This window comes from Brachycentrus maculatus, unplaced genomic scaffold, assembly GCF_059751285.1.
Source record: "Brachycentrus maculatus isolate JH-2025_06_01 unplaced genomic scaffold, ASM5975128v1 h1tg000620l, whole genome shotgun sequence".
Lineage (NCBI taxonomy): Eukaryota > Metazoa > Arthropoda > Insecta > Trichoptera > Brachycentridae > Brachycentrus > Brachycentrus maculatus.
Genome location: NW_028281358.1, coordinates 667,329 through 688,004, shown reverse-complemented (window position 1 = coordinate 688,004; position 20,676 = coordinate 667,329). Strand labels below are relative to the sequence as shown.

The window sequence follows — 20,676 nt, the reverse complement described above, 5'->3', positions numbered from 1 at the left end:
AAGGTACACATTGAGATGATTTGTAAGGATTTCCATCTATATTGGGACCATTTCTATACATTTGTGAATGGTCAAATCACTGTTATATCACAGCGCCCAATATGTAACTCTACAGATAACTTTGTGAAGGTACACATTGAGATGATTTGTAAGGATTTCCATCTATATTGGGACCATTTCTATACATTTGTGAATGGTCAAATCACTGTTATATCACAGCGCCCAATATGTAACTCTACAGATAACTTTGTGAAGGTACACATTGAGATGATTTGTAAGGATTTCCATCTATATTGGGACCATTTCTATACATTTGTGAATGGTCAAATCACTGTTATATCACAGCGCCCAATATGTAACTCTACAGATAACTTTGTGAAGGTACACATTGAGATGATTTGTAAGGATTTCCATCTATATTGGGACCATTTCTATACATTTGTGAATGGTCAAATCACTGTTATATCACAGCGCCCAATATGTAACTCTACAGATAACTTTGTGAAGGTACACATTGAGATGATTTGTAAGGATTTCCATCTATATTGGGACCATTTCTATACATTTGTGAATGGTCAAATCACTGTTATATCACAGCGCCCAATATGTAACTCTACAGATAACTTTGTGAAGGTACACATTGAGATGATTTGTAAGGATTTCCATCTATATTGGGACCATTTCTATAAATTTTTATGTACATTGCGATGATTTATAAGGATTTTTTCTACATTATTATTATTTATATGGTTTTACATTGCCATACTTCTACAACCTACCACTAGTATAATATCGCTAAACTACATATTTATTAAAATGCCCCATTTGCGATAGGCATTACTTTTTAAAAGCTTATTGAAGTTTAGCAGTATTTACATTTACTTTCCACAAAATAAATACATATACATATGCGTGTGGTGTTCCATCCTCGTTCTTTACCCTTGCGAAAAATGGCGTGACGATAATAAAAATATTAGTTTCATTTTTAATTTCACTACGGAAATATATTAAAAGATAATTTGAAATTGAAGAGATCAAAACTGTAATATTTCAAATTAACAAATCGTAAAAAAAAACAGTTCACCTATTTTCTGTATTTGGATTGGCGGTGATTTGTCAACGCAAATGTTTTGTGACATTAGATGTTTCAACAGACAAAGCGCATTTTTATACAAATGGAGTATGCAAGTCTGGGTGCATTTACAGACATTCATATTATGTATTATCACAAGCATATATTATCATTCACATTTTTCCCTTATTGACTGGTTTAATGTTCACTTTACACATTGTGTAAGTCACTATTTTACTCGTGACAACCACATTACTCAAATTACGAAAGTTCAATTAGGAAATAACACCCTTCGCAATTTGAGTGATAAGATCATTCACAATTTCAATCTGTGGTTGGGATTCCAAAAATAACTCTTGGAACAAATTTGTGAAATAAATTGAATTATATTTAAAATACATTTTATTTCATCCTCTGTTTAATGTTATCATCCTTTTATTGTTATGGAATGTAACCAGAGTGACTACAATAAGCGGATTTTGTGAATTATCATTGTTGGTTTTAATGAACTTTTACTGTAATAGCCTCTCGAGTGTTCATCAACTTACTTAAAATACCAAATATCATACACAGCTATTGCCTATTGTCACAAACCAAACTAAACAAGTAATGTGTATACTACTGTGACCTTTCAATCTGACACCATCGTTCATCAGACATCGAGAGAATAAATTATATGGCATTCAATCCACCCTTCAACACGCTAATTCTCAAAAATTACATTCCATCTAGGCAAGTCACTAAGTGCGAAAATAATAATTACGAGTATGTATATGGTTTGATTAGGAAATACATATTTATAATTTGTTGTGATTATTTTTCATTATTGTTTTTTTATTTCACTAAGATAAATTTAAAGTGCGGAAGTCACTATAATACTCAATTCCGTGGTAAAAACATGAATTATTCTGGAATAACTAAGAAACCTTTTTAAAACAGCATATACATAACCTATATTTTTTCCACTCAGTGACAGGATACATATATGACTAATAGATAGAGTAACACATGCTTAAACCACAAGTGCCCGGATGTTTTTCCATCAGGCGACACTTCTAATTTCTTAACCTTGCGCAAGTCTTCTTTTTCATCTAGAGTACAAATGATAGCGCAGTCCCTCAGTATTTGCAAATTTGCATATTTCATAACGATATTATCTTTCACGATATTGCCATCACAAAGTGAAGCAGTTGTCAGTTAGTTGCAATTTGGCCAGATACCGAATAAGTCCTTTTGAGGATATTAAAATTGTTTACAAATATACACTAAAATAAGAGCTATCTGTTTACTTATGTAAATATATTATTGAATCCAGTCGGAGTTGTAGAAGGGAGACTCATTGTCCGACAATAGACGCAGTTTCGCTATTCGCATTGGAACGTAGTAAACGACTGTAATTACTAGAAGAAAATACTAAAGAATGGCATTACGGTTAGCCACGCTGTTAGGGGTTTGTGGGTGGGGGGCACTGGGACAGAGTCACCCGGCCCCCGGGGGGACGCTAGGACTCCGTCTTTCGCGCCTGAAGCCGGGTGAGAGGTCAGGAGACGGAGGGACTCGGGTCGTAGTAAATGGACTCGTCGAACCATTCCTCGTGCTCTTCCAGATATCTGCAATACACAAGTAGTCGGGCTTTCCAGTTGGTACGGGACAGGAGTTCACAAAACTATGTTCTAAACCGGTTTATCACTAAGCAGTTTGTATAACATCAACTAGTCAATGAAAGAGCACAGAGTGAATGTCACGCAACGCCAAACATTCACCATATTGCCCATTGTTAAACAGTTCATATTGCCTCGATCCTTAGAATTTTATACTTTAATGATTTCCTCGTAACTCAGTCCAAACTGACTGAGCTTTGTGAAGTAAATAGCTTTCCTTTTCAGACTATAGGTATGAATTATTTCAAGTTTACTTCGACCTATTGCTGACGATTACTATTTGACGAGTACTCGCGAACCATAGTCGGGTGATGTAAGGATACTAAGGATAGATACTCACTGCACAAAGTACTCCACATACTGCACGATGAGCTCCAGCTTGGAGTCGGGCATGTTGATGACGCTGAGGTACTGCGGCAGCTTGACGAAGAGTCGGGCGAGGTGCACGGCCCCGTACACGGCGGCCGGCTGGCGCAGCGGCAGATCGGGCGGCACGAGGCGCCACGCCAGCGCCTGCCGGAAGTCCTCCGCCGCGCCGCAACTCTCCTCCGACCTGGCCACCGACCAAAACTCACTTGCCAGTTACTCAACTAAGGGACCGTTAATAATTTTGGAAGTCTATCCGAGATGTTAGGATTAAATTTAAGAGCAAGGCTCCGGTCTCGGTAGAATCTTCCGATGCTTTCAGTCCAAAGGCAGAATTTCAGATCTTTTTATGACACAAAGTCCCCCTATTATCTTTGAACCGGTCCACACAATTCCTTCATGGTGTTATATATCTGTGTTATCAATGGCGTGCACAGATAATTAATTAGAGTAGGCAGTAGAGGTAGGTAGTAAGCTAAGCTAGGTACTACTTACATACAAGGGTAGACAGTAGAGGTAGATATTAAGATAAGCTGGTACTACTCAGTAGGGTAGGGTAGGTACTGGTTGCGTTTTTATGTCACGCGCTAAGTTAGAACAGGCACTGCTTTTCTGTCTATATAGAAGGCGCGCCCCTGTGTGTTATAATGGATCTGCCTCCTTTTTATGTTGTCTATCCCAACTCAACACAGGGCATGTAGCCCCGAAGAGTTGGCACAAGTGAATTTTTTTAATGGATGTGTTTGCAATAACAAAAGAATAAGTAGTTTTAGAATGACAGTGTACTAACGTGCTGACGGTGCGGGACGGTCCGGGTTGCGAGGCGGGGGGGCGGTCATCCAGCGTGCGTGATCGCGGCCGGTGTGAGCGCAGCCTGTAACATTGCACAAACGTAACCATAACTATCATTTAATAAAAATATGTATTTTTATTTCCGTCAGAGTGCGGATTGCAACCCTAATTTTGGACTACGACACTAATCAATTGTATAATTTATATTTGAAGCAATAACATTGTGATTTTCCATTTTATAATTAAAATTTTAAATAATTGATCGTATTTAAAAGTTACGCAAAATTAAATTGAAGGGATTTCCAATGTGTTAAAAATTTAACTTTCAATATTTAACATATAAAAATTCTTAACATATCATATACAACAAATAATAATTAACATTTTTTTAGAAAAGTCTACAGAAAACTCCATAGAAAAGACCACTATATAGAAGAGGATTATGATGCTGACTATTGATAGTGATATTTCCCTTATAAAGTAGTCATTATTCATTAGGCAACAGTTACAGGCCTGTTTGATGGTCTTTACAACTACAGTTGCATGGAGCCATTTTTTGACTCTCTTTTTTGAGAGCTGATATACGCACATAATTGTCATTAGGTGAGACACGCGGAGGCTACCAGTCTATTAATGTATTCTTTGAGAATTACCTTCTGATTACAGTTTTGGGAATTCTCTGATTCTGTCTGACATTGTTCAGCTTGGGACACTGCGTGCTGTTGGATGCCTCGGGCCACTGGAGCCTGCCGCCCTCCTCCTCCAGCGACTGACTGTCCTCCTGAGAGGACCCTCGCTCCGACGCGTCCTCCTTCTGCTCCGGCTGCGAGTCTGACGAGAGCCGGCTCTCCCTGGCGGAGTAGTGATCGGGAGAACCTCTACTAGTAGTGGAAGGGACCTCTCGGGACGAGGACTGCGCGGCCGTGCCCGGCAACTCCCACGCCGAATTATTCTCATTCTTGGGCGGGAATTCCTCTTTGGAAGCGTTGTCTTCGGTCTTTATCCGTAGCTCACTCCACCCGGGGGACGGTTCGCTGTCGTTGTTGTTAGGCGATGACTTGGGTTCTGATTTGCACTGAATGAGCTCTTCGGACGGAGAGACCGCTTCCCTTTTGATCTGAACGTTCCTCAACCCGTCCATGAAGGGCGGCAGGTGAGCGTAATCGTCGGGGTATCCTCGAGACGTGCTCTCTTCTTCTTGCTTAATGACTCTGCAAAATAATTTATTTAATATATGTATTTATTAACACTGTAAGCTAGATTATCAATATCTCACCTTAAGGTGGGGACTGAACAGAGTCGTTTCGTCGTCACGTAACACGTTATGATGCGAGCATTCGTATAATCAGTACAGCATTTCGAGTGCTCTATCCGAAGTCGGATGCTCGCCGCGAACGACATTACATTAAGACGAAATGCTCCAGTCAGTCCCCACCTTTAGATGAAGAAGTTTATTGAGATGGGTCTTTGGAAGCCAGGGTGCATATATATTATGGGAGTACTTTGGGCACTTTGTGAAGAGTGACAAAAAAAAAAAAAACACAGTGACCCTGCTTTTGAGTATTAAGTTTTGTCTGCCAGATGCGCCTAGTTGGTCTATCTTGTAACATGAACAGAGTGCCAATCTCTAATTAACCGAGAACATCAACATAGAGAAAGGATGTACTGACGGTGGCAGGACGTCTTGGATGGTCCCGTCGGCAACGGCCTGCTGGTACTGTTGCTTCTCTTCCTCGTACAGCAGTTGGTCCCTGAGAATGAAGTCCAGGTAGATCCGGAGACCGTCAGCCACTTGTCGGAGGATGTTGAGCCTGGAACCGAAACCGTTTTACTTATATTCGGTCAACATTTTATGGTGCGGACTGACGGGATTTATTTGGTCGTAATGTAACACGTTGCGATGTGAGCGATGTGAGCGTTTGTATAGTCAGTACAGCGAGCAGAGCTGTCCCCCACTTGTTCCGAGTACTTCATCCGAAGTCGGATGCTCGCCGTGAATGTTACGTTACGAATAAATGCTCCGGTCACTCCCCAACTTTAGAAGATTCACGGAATCCTGATAAAAATTTAAATCTATCCATGTCGCATTTTCTCCGCTCTCAATTTCACACTTAGAAAACTGTGTCCATAAAGGTGTTTATATTTCATTAATTGATTTGGCAGGCACTATGTGATAACATCCGTGCGTTTTAATTAATTTTATTATTATTGATTGTGCAACCTCAAACAAGATTGGACATATTGGGGTGAGTTGGGATACTGCGCAGTGGGCGGGCAGGGTCGGGTTACCTGCGCACTTGCTCCTGCAGGTCCGCCTGGGGAGGTGGCGGCGTGTGCGCGGCGACGGTGCGCGTGGTGTGCAGCTTCACGCAGTCCTCCAGCAGCTGCAGGGCGCTCGGGCGGCACGGCAGCCTCACCAGCAGGCCCCCGCACACTACCAGCTCGTAGTCCGCCGTCAAACGCTGCCTGCAATCCATACACACCGATGCAACAGTCAACCCTTGCTATTTTATATTATTATTTTATCTACCTGTCCGTACACAGGCATGTATGAACGTATACATGTGTGTATGTTTATGTATGTGTGCGTTTGTTTACGTAATAACTTATAATATATACGTTTTATGTAATATTTTATGTAAATTGTTATATATTGTAACTGCAGACAGTTGGTAGAATTCCATATTGAATTGTTGGGTAATATATCCTAAATTAAACAAGGTTTATTGGATTGAATTCTACATTTATTTATGTATATGTTAATATGTGACGCGTTTCGTCTTATTAAGATATTATCAAACACATATGAGTGTTTCATAATGTCTTAATAAGACGAAACGCGTCACGTATTAACATTTACATAAATAAATGTAGAATTCAATCCAATAAACTTTAGATTAGAGCAGGCCTGTGATGTCTTTGCCAAAATGAATAGTGTTTTTGTCCCGAAACTTAAATCTTGAACTTCGGAAACGTATGTTGAAGTGCTATGTCTTCCCATTGCTCTCTATGGAATGGAGGGATGGACACTCACACAGGCGATGGAAAACGGAATAGAGGCGTTTGAAATGGGTCTCTATCGCAAGATCCTGCGAGTTTCATGGCGTGATGGGGTCACCAACCTAGAGGTCCTCCGACGGATGAATACCAATAAGGAACTCCTACCAACCATCAAGCAGAGTGCGCTGGTGTACTTCGGACACGTCATGAGAAATGAAAAATATCGTCTTCTCCACCTAATCATACAAGGAAAGATTGAGGGGCGAAGAACTCAAGGACGCCCAAGGACATCATGGCTGAAAAACCTACGTCAATGGTTTGGCAGAAGCACCAAATCTCTGTTCCGAGCTGCAGCATCTAAAGTGAAGGTAGACATGATGATCGCCGATCTTCGTTAGAAGTGGCACAGAAAGAAGAAGAAGAAACCTTGTTTAATTTTGTATATATTACCCAACAATTAAATTGTTATGTACATAAAAGAAAAAAAATAATATAAAAATGAGTAAACAGACGAAAGAAAACAAAAAGAAGGACATCTAGAAATTGAGAAAAAACTTAATTTTGTACCTGAGTCCGGGGCCTAGTGGAATAGCGGCCGTGCCGTGGGCATCGCTCGAGTAGTCGCCGTCCGACACGGAGCAACTGCTGGAGCTGCACTCCGAGGAGCAGCTGTCGGAAGGATCCGCATCTGTCGAGGCAACAATACACATCTCTAGACTATCAACATTATGTACAATCAAATTCGTGACCAGATACCTAGTTTGATCGCTAGGTATAACATCTCCCCTTGGAAAAGTCGACAAAAATATCAGTTTCGTTACATTCTCTGAAAATGCTAGTAGAGGCATTTGTAAATCACTTAATGTTCTTCGACCCGACTACACCACTGCGTCTACCATAGTTATTAATTAAGCCATATCCACTCCCTAGGTGGAGCATATGGAGTCCACAAACTGTCTCCAGGTTTTTCTGTCGGCTGCCAGCTCCCTTGTATCCTCCCAAGTCAAATCCGCATCCCGAAGTTCTGACGAGAACTGCCGATGAATTGTTAGCAGTGGTCGTCCTGGGCGGGGAGAACCTGATGCCTTGTAAAAGAGGCAAGCTTGATGGCGGCTCTCGGGAGGCATGCGGAGTACATGGCCAGGCCAACTGAATCGCTTTTTCTCGGCGACAGTTGTGACCAAGATTTGCTGCGTCATACGCCTTATCTCTTCATTCCTCACAAAGCCTACCATAGACGAGCAGTAAAAATCCAGATTTGAATTTCAGCTTAATTCTCTGGGGCAACTCTAACTTAGTCTCTGATAGATCACGAAGTGTACCTTCATCTCTGGGTGAGCTTACGGGACTGGAGGTCCCGTCGCACTCTATGCGAGGTCGCTTGCTGGAACTGGGGCCTCCCCCACCGCTGCTGCTGTTGGTTTTCTTCCTTTCTCTGCGGTACAAATAGCCCCCACTGGAATGCAAAAAGTGACACAATAAGGGACTGTCGCAAACCGATTACATATTATAAATTATGCAAGAAAAACAAAATAAATTATCCTTTTTTTTGTTGAGATATAACCCTTCCACTCCTCAGTGAAACTGCATTTATAATTCAAAATAAAAGATTAAAATTGGTATTTTGTAAAATTGTCATTGGAGGAACATTGGAGGAACGAGGTCATCTATCGGCTGAAGTGACTGAGTAAAGAATGCGACCGGCACTTTCATGGCGAAGGCTCTCAGGATGGCAAGCTGCTGGGAGTTTGGTTCCGTTGGTGACACTCGCATATACTGCGCAAGGGTGGGTGTCCCACCATTCTGAACGCAGAAGCTGCAGCTTGTTATTTGAGCAGGATTTAGCTAGCCAAGAAGGCAAAGCGTGTCCCACCATCCTGACCGCAGAAGCTGCAGCTGTTATTTGAGCAGGATTTTGGGTAGCCAAGAAGGTAAAGAGACTCACAGTTGCAGCTGGGCGCTGTCTGCGAGGGAGCGCTGCAGCTGGCGGTTGTTCTCCGTGTCCTTCAACACCAGCTCCTCGCTCACGCAGCGGTCCCACGAGGAGTTCCAGCCCTGGAAGTGGATGAGGTACTCGATGTTGCGCCGCCCGCGCTTGTCCTTGTTCTCTTTCACCTGAACAACCTGCGCAATCACACCGCATCGCGTTACTGACCGTCAACCACCCCGAGCTCCCTCCCGTATGCTATCTGTATCTCCTCAAACATATTCTAATCCTAGATCCGAGAAACTCCTACGTTCGTTTAATATCATCAAGTTAGCACCCCCGCGTACTTAATTGGAAAAATAAAATATGATATTTTCAAATTCAAAACAAAGGTATAAATTTATACACAGGTGCACAAAATCAACAAAACACAAAACCATTATAACGTGATTTTCACATAAAAACAAAAACAAAATAATGAATATTTACTGTAAATCAGTGTGACTTCTACTTTTGCATTTCAGAGACCAGTTCATGCATGCGCAGCTTTACCTTGTCAAGTGCCACTCTCGTGTCAACAGGTCTGTTCCTTTTCTTCGTTTTTATATCCAGCATCCTCGAAAAGGTTTGCTCACAAAGATATGTTGTAACAAACGGTATGAAAATCTCCAGAGCTTTTCTTAGCAATAACAGGGTACGTTACCATTTGTTTACTCCAAAACGTTGAGAGCGTTGTTGTTCTGAAGAGTTGCTGTTGAACCTGGCTATGCTGAATTTAAATGATTTTGTCGAGGTATTCATCATTGGCATCTGTTGTCTAGACCATTGTTCGGCCGCGGGTTTGCCGCGGCACACTGGTGTACCATAATTACTGGTGATTAGTTGGTGTGCCACGGAAAAAATCTAGTTTTGTGAAGATAACATAATTCCTACAAATTTTGATCGCCTGTGCTGAGTTAAGCAAGCTGTTTAATGTTTGCGCATTATATTTATTTTGATAATAAATCAATATTAAGTAAACTTTTTTTTTCATTGGTTTGCCTCTGAAATTTCTTAATTTGGCAGGTGTACCTTGAACAGAAAAAGTTTGCGGAAAACTGGTCTAGACTACTAGATCTATTGGATAAATTAATCAATATACTAGATCTATTGGATAAATAAATATATGTTGTATCATTTTTCATAATATCCTACAGTAAGTGGGATGTGTGTTTTGATCTCCGCCGAACTCGGGAGACTGGCTCACCGAACCCCTGGGGTTCCATCCAGCCCGGTTAAGAACCACCGCTCTATATCATTGACGATAAATATTCTCTCTTCATTAGTTAAATGTTTAGCAATTTAATCATTACCTAGTTCTCATATGAAATGTTAGAAAATAATATTTTACATGATTTCTGTTATTTCAAAATGAATGTGTATGTGTGTTTACATATATTGAGCAAGAAATTAAATAACATTTACAAGAGTACTAAATGAATGAAAGTGAATATTTTCCTATCGGCGGGAAAGTGAATACAATAGTTTGGAACATCATTTAACCGATTGGATGAATTAAACATGAACGAAGAAGATGCGAAAATATGTTTGTCCGTTATATTATGTCTTGACAACGGAATGACGTTTGACAGTTCGATGTCCAAAAGTGTTAATATGATTTTTACAATATGTAAATTCGGAATACGTACTAAAATTAAAACGATAATTCAGTTCTAAATCTATGTATCGGAATAAATAAGTATTTTGTTCGTAAAAGTAATATTTGTAAAATGTCAACAAAAACAAACGAAATAATTACCTTAGAGTTATAAAGAACTTTAGCCTTCGTTGGATCTGGCTCGTAGCACAAAACTCTTTCGCCTTCCAAAAATTTATATTTGGGGCCTCTTGTGGAAACCATGTTTAATTGAATATAATTAAACGCAAAAGATTTACTTCACATCGCATAACCTACAAACCAACCGGCGCGAAAAGAAGGCCATCTTTGTATGATGCTACTATCTTCTTTTTCTTTAAATGTCACTTTTAGTCGAAGTACCTACTTCCTTAGTCCCAATCAATAGATATCTGCCTAGATTTTATTTTATCCTGAAAGGACTTGTACATATTAACTGTATGCAACGTACACAAGCTAGAACTAGTACATGTATGCAGTTTCGAGTGCGAAGATTGCTTCAATTTCCCCTTTTCTCTCATATAATCATTGTGTTTATAATATTCTCAACTCTGATTTCCCTTTACTCATTCGATGCACATATTTCAGTCCTATACCCATAAATCTGAAACGTAAAGCTGATATCATAATCTGCCTGCGATCGTGTTAATACAGCGTCCGTGCCCTATGTACCAGTAGGGTCTTTGTGAGCAAGAAAATTCGGGTATATTTTGACAAACTTATGTGGAGAATTCGTGGGAAGTGCCACTACCTCATTTTGTACAAAACTAAGATTGATAATCGAATTTTTTTATCATTGGGTTTGTGGAAGTGGAAGTACAAAAAGTAAAAAGTCATAGAAATATTTAATCTATTCCGTTATTTTTCTTTGTTGTCATTTTTATTTCATCCTTTTATCTTTGCAGTAGTATATTGTCTATTGTTATGATGTGGTCTTGAGTCTTCGGGAGTTTGTTAATCGTTTCTTTTTTGTTTTTATTATTTTACGTACGCGGTCTACCGACATTATCCTCGGCATGAAATACGACATCCAATTTTGAGGCGTTTCCGCTCTGACATGGGTACAAGCACCACGGGGAGCGAACTGCACTCGGACAAACTCGCAAAGCTTCAGGCGAGGAAAAAGGAACTCGAAGCCCTACTCGCGGCCAAGAACGAAGATCTCTATAAACTATGCGTGCAGGAAGTCAAGCTCACGGGGGTCTTGCCTCCGGAGACCCCGGCGGAAACTCCCGAATCGCCTTCGGAGACCCGCAGGGCAGGGCAGACCCCGCGCCCTGCCGAGGTTCCGTCGACGTCCAGAAAGTTACTCAGTCACCGATTGTCCACGCCTTCGATTTCCGGACTGTCCATCAAGAGTAGCCCGACTCATCCGTCGCTGGCTCTCGACGCTCTGTCGCCGCCGTACCCCGCCCCCGCGAGCTACTCGCGCCACCACACCCTCACGACGGACCGCTGCACCAAGCTGCAGTACTCCGGCGCCAAGCCCGACACGCGCTGCTTCTCCCGCGAGACGCACTTCAGCTCGAGCCACCCCGACATCAGCTCGCGGGTCGTGCAGTCGGTGCAGCGGCACGCCGCGCCGCCGGGCCCCGCGGGGCTGCCCCTGCTGTACCAGTACGCCTCGGAGCTGAAGGCGCGCAGCGCGCACTTGAGCTCCGTGCAGCCGCGCGGCCGGCGCGGGACCCTGCAGCGTACGCAGACGTACCACCTCACGGCGCACAGCGACCACCCTCCGCTGCCGCTGCCGCTGTCGCCGCCCTCGCCGCTGTCTCCCGCGTCGCCGCTGTCGCTGCTGCCCGGGGCGGGCTCCAACCCTTCCATATACTCGGCTCAGTCGGCGGACGGGGTCGATTCTCGAGTCAAAGAGAAAGAGTGGTACGAGTCGTCCTTGGATTCTCCCACCGGTTCCTCTTCGGGGATGAATCTGTCCAGAGAGTCCGCGCAGTACCACTCCTCTCCCAAGAAGATATTGCAGCGGTCTCCGAGCGCGGCCCCGCCCCCGCTGTCCCCGCCCGCCCCCGCGCCCGCGCAGTGCGCCCCCGCCCCCGTGGTCGCGCTGGAGTCTCCTAAGAACTGCACAGTGGTGGAGTCGGGTAAGTGGATCCCGTACCGGGAGGTGTCCAAGCCGTTCGAGATGTCCGACTTCTACAAGTACTCGACGAAGTTCCGGCAGAACGCGGGTGGCGCGCAGCCGCGGCCGGGGGAGCCCTCGGAGGTGCGCACGTACTCGTCCCCGGAGCAGTGGCGCCAGGCGCACCCGCTCTAGTCTGCGGACTGCGGAACCCATCCCGACAACATCCCACCTGAATAAAGTAGAACCGCCGTAAGAACAGAGACTGTCCACTTCATGGAGAATATTTTAGCGTATTACCAAATGACTATAATTTGTAAAGAATCCATACATTTTTAGACTTCTTCATGCACGTTTCTGTTTTTCTTCAGGTTGAAAATCTTCAGTCGAGAACTTTAAATTGTCGGTTTTCTATTTAAGTATTTTCTAAAGAAATATTCTATTCAATTTTTTATCAATCACGGTTCTACTGTAAACTAAAATACAAAACACTCGTAAATTTGCCGAGTACAAATACTCCATGTAGCCATTTACATGCCATAAGCCACCAACCTTGCTTTTTATACAATCGCTTAGCTTTCTATTAATTTTAGGTTTGCGCAGGTCATCCGAGGTCGTAGGTGCAGCGCTTAATTTAGTAAACATGATAATAATCTCTCTTATTGTAACATGGTCCAAATCACAATAATACTGTAACATAATTTTATGTTGAAATTACAAGTGACCTTCCTATATTTATTTATCGTGTTTAATATTTTCCCCAGTTAAAAGGATACTTTATATAATACAACATTTGAAAATAGAAATGTTACAAGATTTAACAATAAATTAAATTTTATATTGATAAAAAAATGTTAATTTGAATTATAAAATGATTTACACTGTTGTTTCTAGTTCTTACTGCTTATTATTATATTTTAGTGGTTTAAAAAAGAAAAAAAATATGTAAGTACAATAAGAAATGTTGTTTAAACAGAAAGTTACAATTTTCCATTTGGTTAAATTTATTACTGCACAAATGTTCTCCCATTTCATGACAATATTTTGCATTACTACTCGTAAAATATACAGGGCTATTTTCACTATGGAGGAATGTCAGATTCAACATACTCTAAATATAATTTTCAAGGTTTGTATTTATACAAATTCAAAATATCAATAACTTATTTTATCATTTTCATTTGCAAAATTCCCTTATTGGATTAAAGCATTTTAGTAATTTGGTAATTATTTTGGAAAGTAGCAATGGCGTTAAAACCATCGAGTAAAATTTCTCCTTTCTTCCTTACTTCCATTACAAAAAATTATCAACAGGCTGTCGTGGTAGCAGTAACGACACGGTAATGAGGGTCACAAGTCATCCCAATTTTGAATCTTGAATTGAATTTAAAGCTAATGACGTCACAAATATTAATTTTCTTTCAAATAAAATATGGATAGTTAGATCCTTTATATTTTCCTCATTTCTTTACAGATTTCAACAAGAATAGTACTGATAGTAATGATATTTAATATGAATTTATTTGCTAATAAAAAAAGTAAAAATGGTTTATTTTACAGTATTTTAAAATTACAACTGTAACATGCTACATTTTTTACTTCAATGAATGTTGGTCTTATTCAAGGAGTACGAAGTCTTACGCATTGTCATTATACAATTAATTTATTTAATCTGTATTGTGTTAAAATTTTATATAAAAATGTAACAAACAACTGGACTGCAAACTGTCGATACAAAGTATTGTTTAGAAATTCGTATATTAAAAAATGTACTAAGAAAAGCATCGTCCTGCTTGGTCAAGTTATTATTAAGTACTTTAAAAAGCTATGTGTCTTATAACGTAACTATTATCTAATTATCGACAATAATGAACGTTCACAAATAGATCATAAGTCATAATCTAGTATAATTATTGATATTTTATATATTTTGTGTATATTTTAAAGTAAATTTTTATCTCAGCTATGTAGGTGTTTTCCAACTCTGTACTCAACATGCACATGGTCTGAAATTCCAATAAATTAGCTAAAAATTAATACTTATAGTCAGTATATAAGCAACAGAGAATTGCTGGTCCGTCACAAAATAAAAAAAAAATTTAAAACTGTTTACTGATCCAAGAATCACAACCGCCTAGAAGTAGACTAGAAGCAGGACTTGCATATTGACTTTTAAAGCGAAAACTGTTCAACTGAAAAGTCACTATTTCAGTTTCATACATTTTACAAGACTCGTTTAAGTTTATACATACATATATCAAAATTCTGATTCTGTTATAAAAAAAAAAACAATAATCTTTAGTAAAATTTTGATGTTTTTAGCGGGTGAGTTGTTAAAATTTTAATATTTCTTTTACGTGTTACGGAAACGGGTTACTAACTTGACTAGTTTCAAAACTGTTCTGTTACTCAAAATAAAATTCCCATATTTTTGCGTAAATATGTAAAATGGGTTAATCCGTTCTGCACCCTTGGAAAAATGACACGGTTGAAATCCTATGCAGAACGATGAAAATCTGTATTCTAACTTGTTGGTATACTTACAAAAGTCCAAGTAACAACGTAAATGCGATGATTGCATTCTCATATGATGCTCGGTGCAGAGCAACATCACCATGTATATTGCATATTAGAAATGAGACGTCAACTTAATTTTTTTTTATCGTATAGTATTTATTTTAAATGCGTCCATTTATTTTGCTCACAAATTCTAGAATCAGTCCACTTATTCATATCAAAATATTTATATTCTATTTATGATTTTGCCAATATTTTGAAATAATACTAGTATATGTGAGATTATTGAAAGCAATATTATTATACAATTTAATTAAGGAAATAAAGCGTTAATATTATTTTCATATCTGGGATATTAAATACATCACTGTAGAATAGAGCGATGAAATTGGATTCTTAAAGGTTTCTCGAATTACCTGCAGGCTCACATTGCCGCATTATGAATAAGTTAACTCGAGAATGCAATATTCATGTTGTATCCTATTTATTGAAACTAGATGTTAACAGAGGCTATAAAATATTTTTAAAAATTATATTCAATACCCGCTAGGCAAAAATCACCAACAAACAAATGGGTTTTCTCGGTGAATAAAAAAAAACACCAAAATAAATCATGTGTTTATGTTTTATCCACTTTCAAATTGCTGTAAAAATGATATAAGTTCATTAATTTTGAGCAATAATCTTCTCAACGTTTTGAAAAAATATACCAAAGTTATAAGTTGGTGATTCCGCTTGGCATGATTTTTTGTTTATATTTATGTAAGAATGAGTGTATTAAAAAAAATCACCATGTTGCCTTGAGTAAATTTTAATAAATTTCCCAAAATGATTTAAACTGTAAAAATTGTTCATGCTATTGTTGTTAATTTTGTTATAAATGTTTTTTTTTTGTAAAATAGTGTATTTGCTGTACAGTTTCCGATAATAGTGTACACTGATTAAAAATTATTATGTTCTTTATTTATGTGGCAATCACATTTGATTTTTTTAAAGACCAGTTATTCCTGAAGAAGTTCGATGATATCCGCGTCATTCCATATGATGGCTAGCATCTAGATGGATAGATAAGAAATGTCAGGAAAGGATGTGAATGATTGCGGAGAAATTAAATTACTTTCAGTATCAGTGCTAAATGTTTTATCCGAGAGATAAATGATTTGCTTGCATTCATTCGATTTAAAAAATGACATTGCGGTAACACGGTCACTCACTAGAGTAAATTAATCAATGTTATTTTACATTTAACCTGTCCGGGAGAGAGTTTCTGCGGACAAAACTGTATCTGGGGAGTCAGTTTTTTTGCAATTCTTTTTTACTTTTTATAATTTTATTTCATAGAGGATGCTATAAGCAACATATTTTCTTGAATATTCTTTTTTCATTTACACCAGTAAACATGATTTATCGAAGCATCCATAATTTTGCCATAAATCGTGTTTTAAACATGTTTTGATATAAATCATGTCATAAATCATGTTTCGTTTCGTATCATACTCCTTTGAGGAAAATTTGGAATGGCCGTACATATACGGCCATACTCCCGGAAAGGTTAAAACCTTAGAATTTGTTACACGATTAACACAGGTAATAGCAAATTTGATCTAATTTTAAAAACATTGTAAGCCCTGCTGCATATTACTAGAATGTCAGTCTCTTAATTCAGAAGGGCCCAGGAAATATACCTATACATACAATAATTCTAGAATCTTCATTGAGAAAACCCAGAAAGCGTACAATTTGTACTGCCTGGAATTAATAAACTAACATTCTGTTAATTTGTGGCCACATTTACTGTTTGAGCTTTATAAATATGTTTGAAGTAAAATATCATGACAAAACATGACATGTATAAAATTGACATGTATAAAATTGACACCCCGTGATCATGTGATATGTGAGAAGATACAATACTTTGTATGATGATTATCCTTACATGCCTAGTTATTTGCTCTCCTACAATGTGTGATCTCTATGTGGGTAGCACAAAAAATTCACGTTGTGCCTTATTTTAATGTTTATTATATAATAAGCTAAATATAAAAACTGTTCATTTAAAAAAAAAATACCCAGTGGTTTCATAAAGAAAAAGTTATAAGAGTTAAAAAGAGATAAGCAATTTTTTTTCTTGAAAATGAAACAAATTATTTTTCTATAATAAACATTGTATAACAGTACAACAATTAGTGGTATATGCCAAGTAACTTTATAATTTAGAAATGGGAGATATCCATAAGGGGACTGCGGAATCAATTCATAAAATAAAATCTTCGATTTGGTTTATTCATTGTTTTTCCCAAAGAGTTTTCAAATAAGTTTTTTTTTCTTCTAAATGGTGGAATGTGGTGAGATGTGACATGTTAGACTGCTTATTCGTTTTATTCTACCAATGGTTTTAGCTGATTTATGAAATTATCTGACTGTAGGACCTTACTATCACAACATTTCATCGGATCTTTTATTTTGTTAATTTGGAATAATGAGGCGCATGTGTAATGCATGAGTTGCTACTATAATGCTTTATATAAGTTATTTTGTGTGCGTGATCCAAATACAAAATAAATTTGAAATGTAGAAATTGATAACTGAATTTTGTATATTTTTTGTAACACCTCCGATTAATTGCACTTCTAAATATGACTATGGTAAAGAAAAATAAAACTATTTTTGTATTACGTTTAAGCAAATTTATATCTGTTATTTAATAATTATTATAATAAATATTTGGGATTCTGGAAAGCACAAAATCTTGTTTCTTTACGAGGAACCTAGAAGCGGTACTTGTGCGGGAACATCCTGTTGCGAAGGTAAGCTTTTTCTTTTATGTACTCCAAGGAACGTTTTCCCGGGTTGAAACCACCATTCAAGTAGTCATTATCCTGTCCTGCAGTGAAAAAAATCATTAATCGGCCTATTCTCAAAGTAGATCTGCGAATGCGAACTTATATTTCTGCAATAGGTCACAAATAGCAAAACCGTGAATAATCTGCCAATGATTTACCCCTCTACAAACATACTTAAAAAATTTATGGATTTTGAAAATATTTTCATACCATTAGTAAACAATTTCCATTGGTACAAGTTAGCAATTGTTTATTCACTTTGTAAAGTTCAATTACAAATATTTTAATGAAATTAATAAAAACATGGCAACATTGTTTCTACAGACTGGTTTAGTCTCTTTAAAGTGTAAGAAAGGATAATATCAAAGGATGGTAAATACCTGAACCGGGCAGCTGTCCATTAGAGCACCCTTCGTCCCACACGTTGGCGCACCGTTTACCGGGATTGAAGCCCCCATTGAGGTAATCATTGTCTTGACCTGGAACATTAAGAGAAGATGACAAAAAAGGAAGAAAAAATGTTAGTTGTTGACAAAAATCTATAAATTTACCTTTGTAGGAATACACTTTTGTAGAAAGGATGGTAAATACCTGAACCAGGCAGCTGTCCATTGGAGCACCCTTCGTCCCACACATTAGCACATCGCTTACCGGGATTGAAGCCCCCATTGAGGTAATCGTTGTCTTGACCTGAGACATAAAGAGAAGATGACAAAAAAGGAAGAAAAAATGGTTTATAAGAATCTATAAATTTACTTTCACTTACGAACTCGAGTATTATATTACTTGACCCAAAAACTACTCTACAAAGATGAGTGCAAAGGGCACGTATTGACCAAGTGTTATCTTATTATTGTTAAAGTAAATTGAAAATAATATTTATATTTTGACCCCCGTTGAAATCGAACCTTTTGCACGGTGGCTAAATGCTCAGACCCCTGCACTGCAGAGGCATTCAAATTACTCCACTTTAAATCATATTAGAATTATAAGTTTTTTTTTTAAATATCCACACATGAGTATTTCCAAACTTAAAAGGACATTATCAAAGAAATAATTTTCTACAAAAAAATAATCTTACCTGATCCCGGTAATTGACCATTAGAGCATCCTTCATCCCAAACATTAGCACATCGCTTGCCGGGGTTGAATCCTCCATTCAGATAGTCATTGTCTTGGCCTATTTAGAGATTACTAAAAATTAGTCTGTGTTCGTTTATCATTAATCGTGTGATATATCTTTTGTTTAGAGTCTATTTAAATATAAAAATAGACTGTCCGTCATCTGGTTTCATGTTGGTGATGCCCATATCAAATTATGAACTTATACTGATGAGAATTCCTTACCTGCTCCTGGTAACTGGCCATTGGCGCATCCTTCGTCCCAAACATTAGCGCATCTTCCAAACACGTTCCTTGCCAATGCAGATTGAGACACGCAGAGTGTCAACAGAATGACGGCTGCTCCCTTCATGGCTGAGGCTTCAGTCACAACTAAATGAACCTGTATTAGCTTCCTATCTTTATATAATTAGAGAATCAATTACTTTATCTCCTTAATTAAAAAATAAAATATTCCCAATCCCTATGTCAATAAGAAGTATATCAAATATCCTCTTCATTACTTATATAGCAAACAGGATGTTAGAATATGTATAATGTCATATGGTGAAGATAATTTCTCGCATATCGCTCACTCCTTTCAAGAATGTCATAAATCAAAAAACTTAATTTTTCAGGAGAACGTTTTTAAAGTTTAAAAATATAATACAATGTATTAAAAATAAATATCAAGCCACTTATTGAACTTTTTACTGAGCAACAGATCTTTTAAGGTAAAACCTGAAGGTTTTTTCTCCATTTGAAAAATATTAAGTATATTTAAAAAATAAATAAACAAAACCTTTTCTTCTAAATGCAAAAACAACACTTTCTGCCCTGTAGCGGGTTAATATTGAGTTAAAAAATGCCTCTTTTGCTGGGATATAGTACATTTTCTGGGCATTCCTAAAACATGTACAACTGAAAATTGATGATTTTTGATTTATGACGTTCTTGAAAGGAGTGAGCGATATATTGACTTATTTTTTTAAGAAAACTAGTTAGAAACTTGCTTTGGATTTTTTTTAAATGTGCACCTAATGTTGGAAAAAGGTATTTAAAAAAAATAAAAAATCACTACGCTACTTTGGTGATCGGCTAGATACATTAGTATCCCAAATGTACATTTTTTTATAATTCTTAATGTAAAGAAAATATTTTATTTTATTTTGTTTTTTTTTGTTGATAAAAATGTAGTTCTGGTTACATTTTTTTAAATTTACATAATCCATTTCCACTCCCCATGAACTCTCCTTTGCCTCCTCCTAAGTCAGGTCCAGATCCTGAAGCTCAGATAAGAACTGCCGAGGAATCGATGGACGTCCCAGGCAGTGGAAACCTGATGCCTTACAAGGCATCTACAGATTAGACAGGCTTGATGGCGGTTCTCGTGAGGGATGCAAACATGTAGACTAGACAAAGTACATGTAGGCTAGAAGCCCAGGCATGTCAAACTTGCAGCTCATTTTTTTGCGGCCAGCGGTTATATTATTCTATTATTTTGAGAAATAAAAAGACTTCTTTTTGATCCACTCACATTTTTATTAAAAACCAAATAGTTTCGGCAACAACCTGTTGCCCTCTTCAGGGTTTAATTTATGACTTGAATTTAGTTAATGCTTTCAATATTCAAAACACGTTATATTTT

The 20,676-nt window shown here is 38.1% G+C and overlaps 3 protein-coding genes across 3 annotated transcripts; 1 reads left to right on the top strand and 2 right to left on the bottom strand.

Annotated features, from left to right (window-relative positions):
* Window positions 1-1,888: 1,888 nt before the first annotated feature.
* Window positions 1,889-10,811, bottom strand: msl-3 (male-specific lethal 3). Its single transcript, XM_088273927.1, has 10 exons — window positions 10,617-10,811; window positions 8,837-9,015; window positions 8,214-8,347; window positions 7,459-7,579; window positions 6,181-6,357; window positions 5,562-5,702; window positions 4,545-5,102; window positions 3,890-3,973; window positions 3,074-3,286; window positions 1,889-2,682 (listed from the first exon to the last, which is right to left on the bottom strand). Exons 1-10 carry the CDS (start codon window positions 10,716-10,718, stop codon window positions 2,613-2,615), a joined length of 1,779 nt encoding a protein of 592 aa, XP_088130053.1. The 5' UTR covers window positions 10,719-10,811; the 3' UTR covers window positions 1,889-2,612.
* Window positions 10,812-11,400: 589 nt separating this feature from the next.
* Window positions 11,401-17,831, top strand: LOC148301024 (uncharacterized). The gene has a single exon (XM_088273929.1). It carries the CDS (start codon window positions 11,551-11,553, stop codon window positions 12,760-12,762), a length of 1,212 nt encoding a protein of 403 aa, XP_088130055.1. The 5' UTR covers window positions 11,401-11,550; the 3' UTR covers window positions 12,763-17,831.
* Window positions 17,831-19,413, bottom strand: LOC148301023 (uncharacterized). The gene is made up of 5 exons (XM_088273931.1): window positions 19,275-19,413; window positions 19,009-19,107; window positions 18,519-18,617; window positions 18,308-18,406; window positions 17,831-17,968 (listed from the first exon to the last, which is right to left on the bottom strand). Exons 1-5 carry the CDS (start codon window positions 19,399-19,401, stop codon window positions 17,853-17,855), a joined length of 540 nt encoding a protein of 179 aa, XP_088130057.1. The 5' UTR covers window positions 19,402-19,413; the 3' UTR covers window positions 17,831-17,852.
* Between the last annotated feature and the right edge of the window lie 1,263 nt (window positions 19,414-20,676).

Excerpts from the sequence above, each read along its gene's own strand:
- LOC148301024 (XM_088273929.1), top strand. The coding sequence starts at position 11,551 with ATGGGTACAAGCACCACGGGGAGCGAACTGCACTCGGACAAACTCGCA.
- msl-3 (XM_088273927.1), bottom strand. The coding sequence starts at position 10,718 with ATGGTTTCCACAAGAGGCCCCAAATATAAATTTTTGGAAGGCGAAAGA. Across the intron at positions 9,016-10,616 it reads AAGTTCTTTATAACTCTAAG|GTTGTTCAGGTGAAAGAGAA; the intron begins GTAATTATTTCG and ends GTGATTGCGCAG. Across the intron at positions 8,348-8,836 it reads GACAGCGCCCAGCTGCAACT|TGGGGGCTATTTGTACCGCA; the intron begins GTGAGTCTCTTT and ends TTTGCATTCCAG.
- LOC148301023 (XM_088273931.1), bottom strand. The coding sequence starts at position 19,401 with ATGAAGGGAGCAGCCGTCATTCTGTTGACACTCTGCGTGTCTCAATCT. Across the intron at positions 19,108-19,274 it reads TGGCCAGTTACCAGGAGCAG|GCCAAGACAATGACTATCTG; the intron begins GTAAGGAATTCT and ends ATCTCTAAATAG. Across the intron at positions 18,618-19,008 it reads TGGTCAATTACCGGGATCAG|GTCAAGACAACGATTACCTC; the intron begins GTAAGATTATTT and ends TTTATGTCTCAG.